This window comes from Euphorbia lathyris, chromosome 10 (genome assembly GCF_963576675.1).
Source record: "Euphorbia lathyris chromosome 10, ddEupLath1.1, whole genome shotgun sequence".
Taxonomy (NCBI): Eukaryota; Viridiplantae; Streptophyta; class Magnoliopsida; order Malpighiales; family Euphorbiaceae; genus Euphorbia; species Euphorbia lathyris.
In genome coordinates this window covers 20,622,500-20,635,499 of record NC_088919.1, presented here as the reverse complement: position 1 = coordinate 20,635,499, position 13,000 = coordinate 20,622,500, and the positions used below count along the sequence as shown (strand labels likewise).

General features: G+C 36.9%; 1 protein-coding gene across 2 annotated transcripts; it reads left to right on the top strand.

The window, feature by feature from the left end:
• Positions 1-4,057: 4,057 nt before the first annotated feature.
• Positions 4,058-7,401, top strand: LOC136207955 (uncharacterized). Of its 2 annotated transcripts, none has more exons than XM_065998812.1 (7): positions 4,058-4,233; positions 5,655-5,893; positions 5,989-6,041; positions 6,117-6,195; positions 6,280-6,418; positions 6,734-6,847; positions 6,932-7,401. In XM_065998812.1, exons 2-7 carry the CDS (start codon positions 5,724-5,726, stop codon positions 7,121-7,123), a joined length of 747 nt encoding a protein of 248 aa, XP_065854884.1. In that variant the 5' UTR covers positions 4,058-4,233; positions 5,655-5,723; the 3' UTR covers positions 7,124-7,401. The 2 variants fall into 2 exon arrangements, with proteins under 2 accessions (XP_065854884.1, XP_065854883.1); XM_065998811.1 differs by having other exon boundaries at positions 4,061-4,233; positions 5,986-6,041.
• Positions 7,402-13,000: the final 5,599 nt, after the last annotated feature.

Here is a 13,000-nt window from a genome sequence, read left to right as displayed (position 1 = left end):
CTCATATTTAATGACATTAATCGTGTGATTGATGGCCACATTAGTTGAATAATTAATAGGGCAATTAATTATGTAGGAAGCGTAACCCATGAGCTAGTTACTATGGAAAAGATTAAAACTGTTGAACAAACTTCTATATTTAGGGCCCGTTTTTTTTACCTACTGTTTGTTGTTGATGTTTACGGGTTGCTGTTATGATTTGCTGTTTGCTGTTGCTCTTTGCTGTTTGCTGTTACGGTTTGTTGTTTGCTGTTGGAAAAAGCTGTTTTTCCAAAAAGCAGAGATTCTCTGCTTTTGTAAAAGATTGCTTTTGTAAAAGGTTGCTTTTCAGGTGTGAAACGCAGACATGAGGTCACTAACCAAACATCTAATGCTTCTTTTCAGATTTAAAAAGCAAACAGGAAGTCACTAACCAAACACCTAAAACTCTTTCTTTCGAAATGAAAAGGCAAACAGAAGCATGAAAATGAGCAACCAAACATACCTTTAGTGGCATTAATCATGTAACTAATGGAGCATTAATGGATAACTAATATGAAAGTTGATTATAAAAGGGACGTAAATCATGGATCAGAATATGAGTATTAAGCAGAAGTTGTGGTTATGGAAGAAAAAACTAGAAGGAAAGAAAATGTTTTAAACAATGGGGAGGAAACAATTTCAAATAATAGTTTAATTGTATCTAAAAGATGGGTTTCAAGTGGACTTTTCTGAATAAGTCCACCCATCATCATGAGTTTATTAGCGTGGAATTACCGTGGCTGGACAACCCTCGTGCAGTTAGCGTTTTAGTATATCTTGTCCAAAATTACAAATGATAATTTTTTTAAAATCAGATTAACATAATTATTTTTTTGCAAAATTTATAAAAAAAATACTTTTTTCGTTAAAAAAAAAAAAATTTAACGTTTAAAGTGAAAAACTAAAATCAATTCTAAAATAAAACCTGAAATAGACACTCACTTTATGTTTGTGTAATTTTGACTGCTGGTGGAGACAATATTAAGTCATTTTATACAATAAAATTAAGGGATAATTACTAATCTAACCCAATAAAGGACCCCACTTTACATATCTAACCCACCTTCCTTCCATTTTACCAAATTAGACAAATAAACCCATTTTGGACAAAACTACCATTGTTCTCATATAACAACCATCTCCTCTTTCTCTTTCATTTACTTTCACATTCTCACAGCAAAATTCATCAACTCAACCCAAGATCTAAAGACATTCATACCCCATTCAAGTTCATGTAAGTATCATTCCCTCATTTTTCATACACATTACTAGAAATACACAGTTGGTATTCGAATACATTTGCTTGAATCTTGACATTTTCCGATTCCGCCATTGTCTCCCGATGTATCGCATTCTGGTGCTCAAATACGACACAGAGAATCAAATGCGACAAGGACTAACGTATAGCTTGTCGCATTCATATCCATGTCGCATTTGCGGTCGCATTTGGCGGTCGCATTTGATGTAGCATGTCGCATTTGGCGGTCGCATTTGGGTATAACTTGTTGCATTTGAGTCGCATTTTGGTGTATCATGTCGCATTTGAGCATCATTTACATATGAATTGGCTTTATTATGTTTTGATCACGTGTCCATGTTACTAAATGTAGAAGTATGTCAACCAAAGAGAGGTGTACGTGTTTTTTATCTTGGAACGGACTGTGGACCACAGAAGGAAAAGTGATGACATACGTGGGTGGTAAAGCGAAGTTGTTGGTTTTGCCAATAGATATTGACTTGCAAAAGTTGAAAGAGAAAGTTTATGGTGCACTTCGCGTTGACTCAACCTCGTATGATCTCGAAATGTCCATGCAGGCGACATATGGTCCAAATAAACTGCGTGGTGGGATAGCAGATATTGATGACGATGGAGATGTCATGGGATTCATAGAGTACTACCGAATGAATCCGATCGATTTAATTCCATTGTATGCTACTCTAAACATGCGAACAATACAAGCTTCAACATTGCGACCTAACAAGGATGAACATGTTGGTCAAAGCAAACCAACGGAAGTAGTAAGTAATGATCCCACCATCGAACTGGATGCTCCTATACATGGTAAGGATGACAACGATTGTGGAAATGGTATCGATGATTATATGAATGATGATAATCACGATCATTATGATGAGCATTATGATAATGATTATTGTTACGATAATGGTGACAATGTGGAGAATGAAGATACCACTCAAAATGATGAGCATTCGGGCGCATTCATACACCAAACATATATACACAACACAAATCATACCTGGAATACGTGTGCAAATCCAATAAGTTGATATGGAACACGTTTCCTCTTCCCCATTGCATTTGCCTCTAATTTCGTCAATCTTTTGCTAATGGCCCAGTCCAAGAACCTATATGTCTCCTCCCAAGCCAACGTCCCCCATGGAAACTCATTAAACAGTCTTGGATAATCTGCAAGATCCAAAACCCAATTCTTTGCATGTCTATCGTTAGCATTGTCCAGTACATTGCCATGCACAAAGTACAACATGGCAATCATCACCGCATCTTGGTTAAATCTGTCAGTCGCATCCTTCTTCTTCCAATCTATACTTTGCAAAACTTCAAAGAAGTTAATGGTCGTTATTGTCTCGTATTGCTTGAAGTACTTTTTTCGCAACCTATGCGGCATCTCTAATTCATACATTCTTTCCATGAATTCTCTCATGTTTACCCCAAACCTTAAACCACTTATCAGGCCAAACTCCCAATCTCCAAACCGCATATCAACTCCCCTCACCCTGAACCACATCTCCATGTGTTTACTTTCTTTATGTTTAATCTCCCGCGATAGGACATGATGAACTATTCCAGAAGAGAAACCAGCAACCTTCATATCCAAATATTGACCAAAACATGTTTTCCTATACATTTCTAACTGCTTTTCGCTCAAATATTTCTTTATCATGACCCCAGAATCAACATTAAACCTCACTGTTACTTGAGCATCCGAATTAACCGCCTTGGGATATTTGAAAATGGAATCATGCTGTAACAATTTTAAACATACACACATTAAATTCACTTACAAAACTGACATATTCTATGTATAAGTCTCACTTACAATCATGTCGCATTCGTTTGTGAATGCGCTCATATGCGATAATGTTTAAGGGTGTAGATTGTCGCATTTGAGCGCATTTAGGTAATAAATGCTACAGTTTAATGAAATGGCTCGTCGCATTTGTCGCATTTAGGTAACAAATGCGACACTAGGTTCACGTATAACCTTGTCGCATTTGTCGCATTTAGGTAACAAATGCGACACTAGGTTCACGTATAATTCCTTGTCGCATTTGTCGCATTTAGGTGACAAATGCGACACTAGGTTCACGTATAATTCCTTGTCGCATTTGTCGCATTTAGGTAACAAATGCGACCATATGTAATACAGTTAACATACGAGCGCATTCGAGCGCATTTAATATTCATTAATGGCGGTAACAACAGGGAAGAAGATGCATGCTTACCTTATGCTTCGTCCGTCCTTCGTCTTCGCTCGCCGCCGCCGCCGTCGACTTCCGTTTTCTTGCCGCGCAGTAGATGGAAACGGGAAATGAACCGAGGTAGAAGATGAAAATAAAAATGAAAATGCAGAGAAGAACAACCCGGATTATATATAGTGATGAGTTTAAAACGTAAAATGCAATTCAAACGAACTGAAACCGAAGAAGATGAACCACAAGGAAGTTGAATGGGAAAGGTCAGGTGAGGAAGTCGAAGTGGAAGCAGCGGGAGGTAGGAGATGAACCTGCAAATTAACACAATGGTAGTTTTGTCCAAAATGGGTTTATTTGTCTAATTTGGTAAAATTCAAGGAAGGTGGGTTAGATATGTAAAGTGGGGTCCTTCATTGGGTTAGATTAGTAATTATCCCTAAAATTAATATTCTCTAATATATATAAAAAAAATCTTTGGTTAAAAAAAAAATATCTCTAATGACATAAATTTAACACTTAACCCAAATATAATTATATTGAGAAATGAAAATAAAAATAAAAAATAAAATTATGGCACAACTTTGATTGGGCAAATCGAATATGCGGAAAGTGGAAGATTCGAAGGAGTAATTCGGATCTCCCTCTCTTATTCGTTTGTTCTTCATATACATATAATTTCCCATTTCTATCTCAACTTTCAAACCTCAATCCATCTTCTTGTATTTGTAATTATACCCATTTGCCACATCTTGTCTGGTATCTTTCTCTATTCGCCTTTTCATTTATTTATTTCTATATCTCATAAATTATATGCATATGAATTTATTGATAAATTTTGCATTCATTCTTTTTAATTCCTTACCCATTATTGCTTTCTTTGTATTTCTTTTGATATCGTCCGGAAATTTCCGTTCTTGAATTCTACGTTTAGTTATTGTCTTAATTTTAATTTTAATTGGGTCTGCACTTTGGGTTTGGTAAATGCTCATATGTTGCTTGATTGAATTGTTGTTCCGATAATTTTGGAATGAAGGGAAATTATTGTACAGCTATATTATGTGCTTCGGTGGTGCAGCATGTTGCAGAAATTTCTTTTTCGTCGCCCCTACTAATTGGATGGATTGTATGCTTTAGGCAGAAAAAATGTGGGCTGCAATTGGGGAATTAGACTTGATCGCATACAATCTTTTGTGAATCTAGCCCCTGAAGAGAATAATGTAGGGAAAAGATTTATGTAATTGGTTTCATAAACAACTTGAGATACCCATAGACTCCTCTAATATAATTTAGGCAGAACTAGATTCAAAGATTTAGTACAACCTGCTGAGTATTCAAGCAAACTATTCCTTCAAATTGCTTTGTTATATATTTATGGATTAAGTTACAAGCAGGTCATATGTTTTGTGGCTCTGAGGCAAGCAAATAAGCATAGTTGTTAAAGGCGCGCCTTAAGCAAGGCTCAAGGTAGTGAGCCTTAATTCCCCTAGGCGAGGTGCAGATTAAAAGGCTCTCGCCTTGTGCGCCTCGCTTGGGCTTCAGAGGCTCTCATCAAGGTGCGCCTCAGTAACATTTAGTCGGGTGATTAGGGTTCTTTTTTTTTTTTGAACAATTAATTAATCTCAACCACTGATCAAATCTAAGTAAACTTAATTTTAACCATTGATCTAATCTTGGTAGAAGTGTAAAACAAAACAAGAATATGAAGAGGAGGAAATTGGAGATGGAAATGATGGTGGAGATTTTGGAGAGGACAATATTAATTTTGAGGAGGACCTTGATGATGATTATTAGCTTTTTTGAATTCTTTTTGATTGACAATGAATGATTATTATTTTATTGGCATTAGTTACCTACTTAGGTTAAGTATATGTCTTAACTTGGTGTTTTTGACATTTAATATTATGTTTTATGTGGTTTTGTCTTGTTTCTATGGTTACTAGTGTGTTTTTTTGGTCCATCATGACTTATGCTTGAACTACTAATAGAGTATTAGGGGTATTAGTATCAAATATTGATATGTAGATTTTGTGTGTGTATATATATTTTCTGCGCTTCAATGTTCATCAGGCGGGCGCCTTGCGCCTTTAACAACTATGCAAATAAGAATCTAATTTGATTTCAGATAGGACGCGTATATGTGCTTAATGCATACTGATACTGCCTTTTCTGTTTGGTAGAACTTGAGAAGATATTCAGATCTTCCGTTTGATGCCAGCATTATTGCTGGCAACATTTCGGTGGAGATCATGAAACCCCAAAGCAGAAAGCACAGCAGTAAAGCGTTAGAAGGAGTGCACGGGGTACACGTTGTGCCTCACTCGCCATTTGCTTTGGAGGAAATCAATCAACAGGATGAGCTTTCTCACTCAACCTGTGGAGCATTAGTTAACAGGGAGAATCAGCAGCTCTTACTTCAGTACGTATCCATCTGCATATGTGTAGATATTAGCATGGATATAAATGTAAGATTTTCAAGTTTCCATCTAATAAATCCTTTGTCTTCTTCAGAAGAGTCTGGAAACAAAGACCAGGATGCTTAAGGCCTATCCAGGGTTGTGTTAATGGTGATGAGAAATCCTATCCCTGAAATTTGATTATTCACACTAGGGTTTTTTCTAACTCGTATATGCTTTTACCAGGCGATAAACATCTAGCAGAGACGGCTGCCAATGTGCTTACATCACTTCCTTTTATTGCTCTTGGACTCCAGACTCCAAGGTATATTTTCTTTTTCTTGTCTACTGATTTGAGAAAACCTGTAATCCTATATATGATTAATTGGTTTAAGTTCGTTCCACACAGGAAAAACCTAAGTACTAAGTTGTATGCAAACTCATTAATTGGAGTCGGAGTTGCATCGAGTTTGTATCATTCTTCAAGAGGAAAAATCAGGAAGTACTTGAGATGGGTTGACTATACAATGATAGCCACAGCAACAGTAGTAAGTCAGCTAAGAATTTTCTGTCTTGTATAAATTTGAAAATGAATTGCACAAAATGATAAGAATATAGAAGAAGCTTCTCCATGAGGAAAAACATAATATTTTAGAAAAGAAATGCTAGATTTTGTTTGCTCTATCATGTTTCTGCTCTCTCTGCTGAGAAATGATGTTAGTGCAATTTTAGTGACAAAAACGATGACTCTACTTTTTACGAATATCGTTTACCTACATCCTTTCCAGTTTTCATTCAACATAGGTCCTCACTCCTCGTAGCATTATTAAGATAACAGATTGAAAACTGAAATACTTTTGCAGTGTTTATCAAGAGCCCTTAGAAGTGAGAACCCGAAGTTTCTGATGGCAGCCTCTGCAGCATTATTGCCTATCCAGCCTTTGATGGTGTCTGTTGTTCATACAGGGATGATGGAGGTACATATATATCTCTGATTGTGTTCATGTTTTCAGATTGGGTGTTATGAATTAAGTATTCTAATAATTCGATCTGCTGTGTAGGTAGCGTTTGCACAAAGAGCAGTAAAAGATCCAGAACTAAAGATGGCATATAATGTGCATAAGATGTCATCAGTGTTGGGAGGTGTTCTATTCGTAGCAGACGATCTATTTCCTACAACACCTTTCCTTCATGCTGGATGGCATCTTGCTGCAGCCATTGGTGTTGGCACCTGTAACAAACTTCTCGAGTAACTAGCTTCGATCGATGTATCTAAATAGTTGAGGTCAGTTTCTTAACTAGATTTTGTGTATGAGGAGTTGCAGCTTCAATCCATCCTTGTGAACTCCATGTAGCCCAAGCTCAAGTATATATTTCCTGCTTGCTTGCTTGGTGTATGCCCATATTGGGTTTCCTGTCACCGAAAATACAGAAAAAAGATGTGGCAGTACTAGAATAGTATAGCAATTTTCTTGTTGCTCATCAACATGTAATATTATATGTATATAATTATTCATTTCTTTCTTTCCAACTTTACTTCCTTTTTATGTATTTATATTATCCAAACTCATGTAAAAGAATCACTTTCGGTACTAGACCATAAGATTTTTCTTAGGGGGAGCGAATTAATAACAAGTTTGGGAAAGAGTCCAAATTCTGAAAATTATTCAGCATATACCATATAAAATTATAAAGGGATAAAGTTCAAAATTGCCCTTTAACGGTAAATTTTGTCCTTAACATTTTTAACTTGGAACAGTTTTGGGTTCAAATAGCGGTATATGAAGAAATTTTAGACTCGGGTAACAAACCGATGATGTTCTTACTTGGGTTTAAAGACGGAGATAGGGGCATGGGCAGTGTTGGTGCACCCCCAACTGTCGGAACTACCTCTTGTCGGGTGGTTAAGTCATACCCATCCTCTATGATACGGATTAAATAAATCTGAAAGTTTTAAACCGTAAACTCACAAAGGCTAACAACTTATCTAGCTAAACTAGAAGGAGTGGATCTTAATTCATGGACTAAATCCATAGGAATAGTGAAATCCCCATTGTTGAAGGATAAAACCTTAACAAACTTCACAAGGAAGAAGATGATAAATTGTATTTCATAAAAGTTAACCTATTACAAAAAGAAAGAGATGAATTTATAGCATCTCAAAAACCTAATTGCCAAATTACAAAAAGGGTAAACTATCTACTAATTACAATACAAATATAAAAGGGTAAAGTAGGGTTAATGATAAAGGGGTGGCATGCTTGTAAATAAGGAGTGGTAGAGTTGTAAATAGGGAGTGGCAAATGTGTAATTAAAGAGTGGTCCCAAGCATGAAGAACTTGGTAAAGAAGTTTACTCTAGGCGGGACACGCCCTGCGTGGGTCTTGATACGCCCCGCGTGGAAGAGACACGCCCCGCGTATGAGGAGGCACGCCCCGCGTATTCGAGCTCCTGGAATTGGTTCTCTTTGAAGGTTCGATCCACGCCCCGCGTGCTGGACAACACGCCCCGCGTGGAATGCCTAAGAGACCCCTTTTCCCACGTGGTTTTCTCCTTTCTCTTGGCTCCGGATTCACGCCCCGCGTGTCCTCTCTCACGCCCTGCGTCCAGGGACAAGATGCCCTCATCATTCTCCTCTTCTTCAAAAGCGTTGGACCCCAACTCAACTATAGAACAAGACTTGTGCTCGGTAGGGGTTAGCCACTCCATATACTGTCGGCTTCCTCCTCTCGTTATGCACTCTTCCCACACCTCAACTCGTGTCTTGCCCTCGGTGCTCATCCCCCATAAGACTCGCCTCAATATCCGACCGACATCGAACGGAATATCTCGACGAAGTTGATCAAACTAATCCGTCCCAATGTCTTGGAAGCTCCTCCACACTCCCACGACATGTCTAACCGACCAACCCCGGATTTCCTCTTTGTCCACTTCACAAACATGGACATTAATCCCAACTTTATTCCGCTCATAGCCGACATCAAATGGGATGTCCCGACGACATTTGTCAACCCACTTCGTAGTGATCCCAAGAACACTTGTATCGATCCCTTCTTTGTCTTGGTTAACAATCTCGCGGCTTCTCGAGTCGCCTCTCCACTAACTTGGCCACTATCCCGCCATTCTTGAATCTCTTCCATTCTCTCTACATCATCCGGACGACCGTTCCTGTTCACCAAATATTCTTTGAAGTTTACTCTCTTCACCATCACATCACTCCCCATGGACTCCTCATAGGTTTGATGTCCCCCCAACAAACATAACATATATCCCAACACATGCATCTCAATCAAGAACAAAATATCAAGTTCTGAATTTACCAAGTGGAAGGCTCGGTTCATTCCTAGTGTGCATGTGCTAGGAATCTCATTTCTTCCTAGAGGTGTCACAACGTACTCTTTATCCATTTCCTTTAAGCTCAAATGATCATGAGGAAGACATAGCATACGACCTCCCGGATCCCATGCAATGTCACGTGGTATCTTCCCCAAAGGTAGAATGCCCCGTGGCTGTCCGTTGAAAGATTCATACTCCCCATCTTCGGACATTGGTCCCACGTCTCCACTTTCCTGCATTCCCTTCCGGAACTCTCGCTCATAGTAGTCAAGTACATCATCATTAAGTAGCTCAATTTCGAAGTTTCCTTCTCCATCAATCTCCTTTCTAAGCTCATCTTCTTCTTGGCCATACGGAATTTCGCTTCCCTCTTCATCCACAATCCGCTCTCTCCCACGACCTATCGTTCCTATTGGCTTCTCTCCATAGCTCAAGCCGACTATCCCACGTGCTAAGCCGCTTAACTCAAAAGACATGCAACTACCCATCATGGTGGAACCACCAACATCTCTCCCATCACCATATTCATCAACCTCCACACGACAAGTGGGTTCTTCATCATCCGACAAGAGGTTAACAAGCCCAAGGTCACTCTCCCCTTCTTCAAGAATAATACCCCCACTTTCCTCACACACATAAGTAAAGTTAGGCTTAATGGGTATTTCATCAAACACATGGGGAGCATCCCTTGCAACATTGGTTTCCCTAACACCCTCACCTACAAACAACCTCCCCTCATTATCCACAAATGAAACTAAATCCTCCTTCACAATTTCATTATCAATAAACTCACAAGAAGAATCTAAATCCATTTCATCATCACAAATAACATCACCAACATCTTCCATAGCAATAGGAATATCCAAAACTTCAGTAGTAGAGATTGGAAGCTTAGGAGTTACCTTTACCACATGTGATGGAGAAAAGATTAGTGATGGATCTTTAGGAGGGACCTCCATGGTAGGTTGAGAAGGTTTTCGGAATCCTTGCTTGAGACTCTCTAGGGATGTTGCCATCTCTCTCATTAGCCCCTTCATTACCCGAAAATCCTCCTTACATCTCTCATCATCCCTCATCATCTTGGCCTTGAGGTTTTCCAACCCCTTGATGATGGTTTCTTCATAGCTTGGAGATAGATTTGGTTGAACCATAGTCGAAAGAAGTCTCCGTTTAAGGAAAACGATCGGCTCTGATACCAAATGATACGGATTAAATAAATCTGAAAGTTTTAAACCGTAAACTCACAAAGGCTAACAACTTATCTAGCTAAACTAGAAGGAGTGGATCCTAATTCATGGACTAAATCCATAGGAATAGTGAAATCCCCATTGTTGAAGGATAAAACCTTAACAAACTTCACAAGGAAGAAGATGATAAATTGTATTTCATAAAAGTTAACCTATTACAAAAAGAAAGAGATGAATCTCAAAAACCTAATTGCCAAATTACAAAAAGGGTAAACTATCTACTAATTACAATACAAATATAAAAGGGTAAAGTAGGGTTAATGATAAAGGGGTGGCATGCTTGTAAATAAGGAGTGGTAGAGTTGTAAATAGGGAGTGGCAAAGGTGTAATTAAAGAGTGGTCCCAAGCATGAAGAACTTGGTAAAGAAGTTTACTCCAGGCGGGACACGCCCCGCGTGGGTCTTGATACGCCCCGCGTATGAGGAGGCACGCCCCGCGTGTTCGAGCTCCTGGAATTGGTTCTCTTTGAAGGTTCGATCCACGCCCCGCGTGCTGGACAACACGTCCCGCGTGGAATGCCTAAGAGACCCCTTTTTCCACGTGGTTTCCTCCTTTCTCTTGGCTCCGGATTCACGCCCCGCGTGTCCTCTCTCACGCCCTGCGTCCAGGGACAAGATGCCCTCATCACTCTATCTTCGTTTCTGAGTTGGTGTTGATATCATGCCACTAGATGAAGCTGTGCATTTTTTGTTAGTTCAAGCCAAAATGATTTCATTTCCTTGGATTGGGGACTATTTTTTTTTTAAGTCCAACGCATATGAATTGATTTATTTTTGTACTCAATAATTATGCCATCGTTAGAGCCTAAAATTTACCACATGTTATGTTAGTATATATTTATATTTCTGAAAGAAAAATAATATTAGAGCCAAAATTCGACATCATTCTGATTATAAAATTAATACTATGCGTACTGCTCCTCCTCCCTCGACACAGTATACCACTTGTACTTGTTCTGTTCTTGCTTCTATCGGAAAGTGATGAGCATCATCAACACTTTACATATATGCATGACCCTTAATATATTAGGGATTAAAAAAAAATAGAATGGCCTCTAAATTTATAAGCATTTAGTTAGTTTCATTAACTTAAATTAATATAATTAATTCTCTAAATCCACGTGATAGAATAAAGAAAAAATTTAGATGAATTGAAATATATATAACGAAGTTTAAAGAGCTCTCGATGTATTGTATTAAATACATGGATAATTAAATGATGTTCTCAATGTAAAGGGAAAAATAGATCATATTTTTATTTTTATTTTGAATTATAATTTATTTCATTTTTTAAGATTATATTTAATTTTTTAATTTCTCAATATCAGTATGGCTCTATTTAATATATATTGTTATTAACATAATATATATATATAAAAAAAAATCTTCTTAAATTGAAACTACAAATTAAGCAATAATTATCAAATTTAAACAGGAGTACATATATTATCAAAATTGTTTGTTGAAATTTGTCCACCAACGTGTTCAATTTTTTTTAACTATGTGCTGTCTCAAATTGCAATCTTTATTTTTATTTTTTTAGGTTAAGGTGCAAAAATATCTTTAACGTTTTGGGTCAGAAGCAATTTTATCTCTAACGTTTAAAATTGTGCAATTTTATCCCTAACATTGGAAACCAAGAGCAATTTTACCCATAACATTGATAAATTGGGTTAATTTGAGAATTAATTCATCAAACTGTCTTCTTGGTCATGAATTTTGTCTTCTACACTTCACACGTGCATCATTTTATCAATAACAAATCAAAAACATATGTTGGGATGTAAAAAAAGATAAAAAAAAATATACTGTCTATTGTACGAATTGAACAAAAAATCAAAAAATTCACCGAATTTATAAATCTTAATCTCCAATTATATTATTAAATTATAAAAAACATGAAATCCTTTTTATAGAACCAATTAATATGCAATTGGTGTAGAATAAGAAATAAAAATATTTGTTTTTTTATAATAGTGTCTAAAATTGACCATAATTATCAACGTTATGAGTAAAATTATTCTTAGCTACCAATGTTAGGGTTAAAATTACACAATTTTAAACGTTAGAAGCATTTTCACCTTTTTTTTCTTTTTTTTTTTGGAGTATTTAATTTACATATTGATTAGTTGGACGTGGAGCTCCTCCTCTTAAATGAGATCTTAAGTTCAAATTTTGTAGCTGGTGAAAATCTTCCAGGCTTGAATTCTAAAATAACAATAATAAATCCTGTCATAAGAACCGGAAATATTGATCCGTTCAAGTGATATGTTTGGTTACATCTTATTTGTACTCCCTTCATTTCATTCCAAGTGATTCTAGGACATTAGTTTTTTCTCTCCCTATAAATCATTTTAGGATTCCAAGAATGTTTAATTTTTTAGTCAAAACATTAATTTTTTTTATCTTGATCCATGATATGAGATAGTTTTTTTTTTTTAAATATTCTAAGACTTATTCTCCAATCATAACATGAGACAGAATTTTTTTTTAAGTTAACCAATGTAAATTTATTAATTTGACTGTATATTAATTGTATTTTTTTAT

Bases quoted from the DNA above. Each gene is read 5' to 3' on its own strand.
- LOC136207955 (XM_065998811.1), top strand. From the start codon at position 5,724: ATGAAACCCCAAAGCAGAAAGCACAGCAGTAAAGCGTTAGAAGGAGTG. The intron at 5,894-5,985 runs GTACGTATCCAT...TGTCTTCTTCAG, and splicing joins AATCAGCAGCTCTTACTTCA to AAGAGTCTGGAAACAAAGAC. The intron at 6,848-6,931 runs GTACATATATAT...TCTGCTGTGTAG, and splicing joins TTCATACAGGGATGATGGAG to GTAGCGTTTGCACAAAGAGC.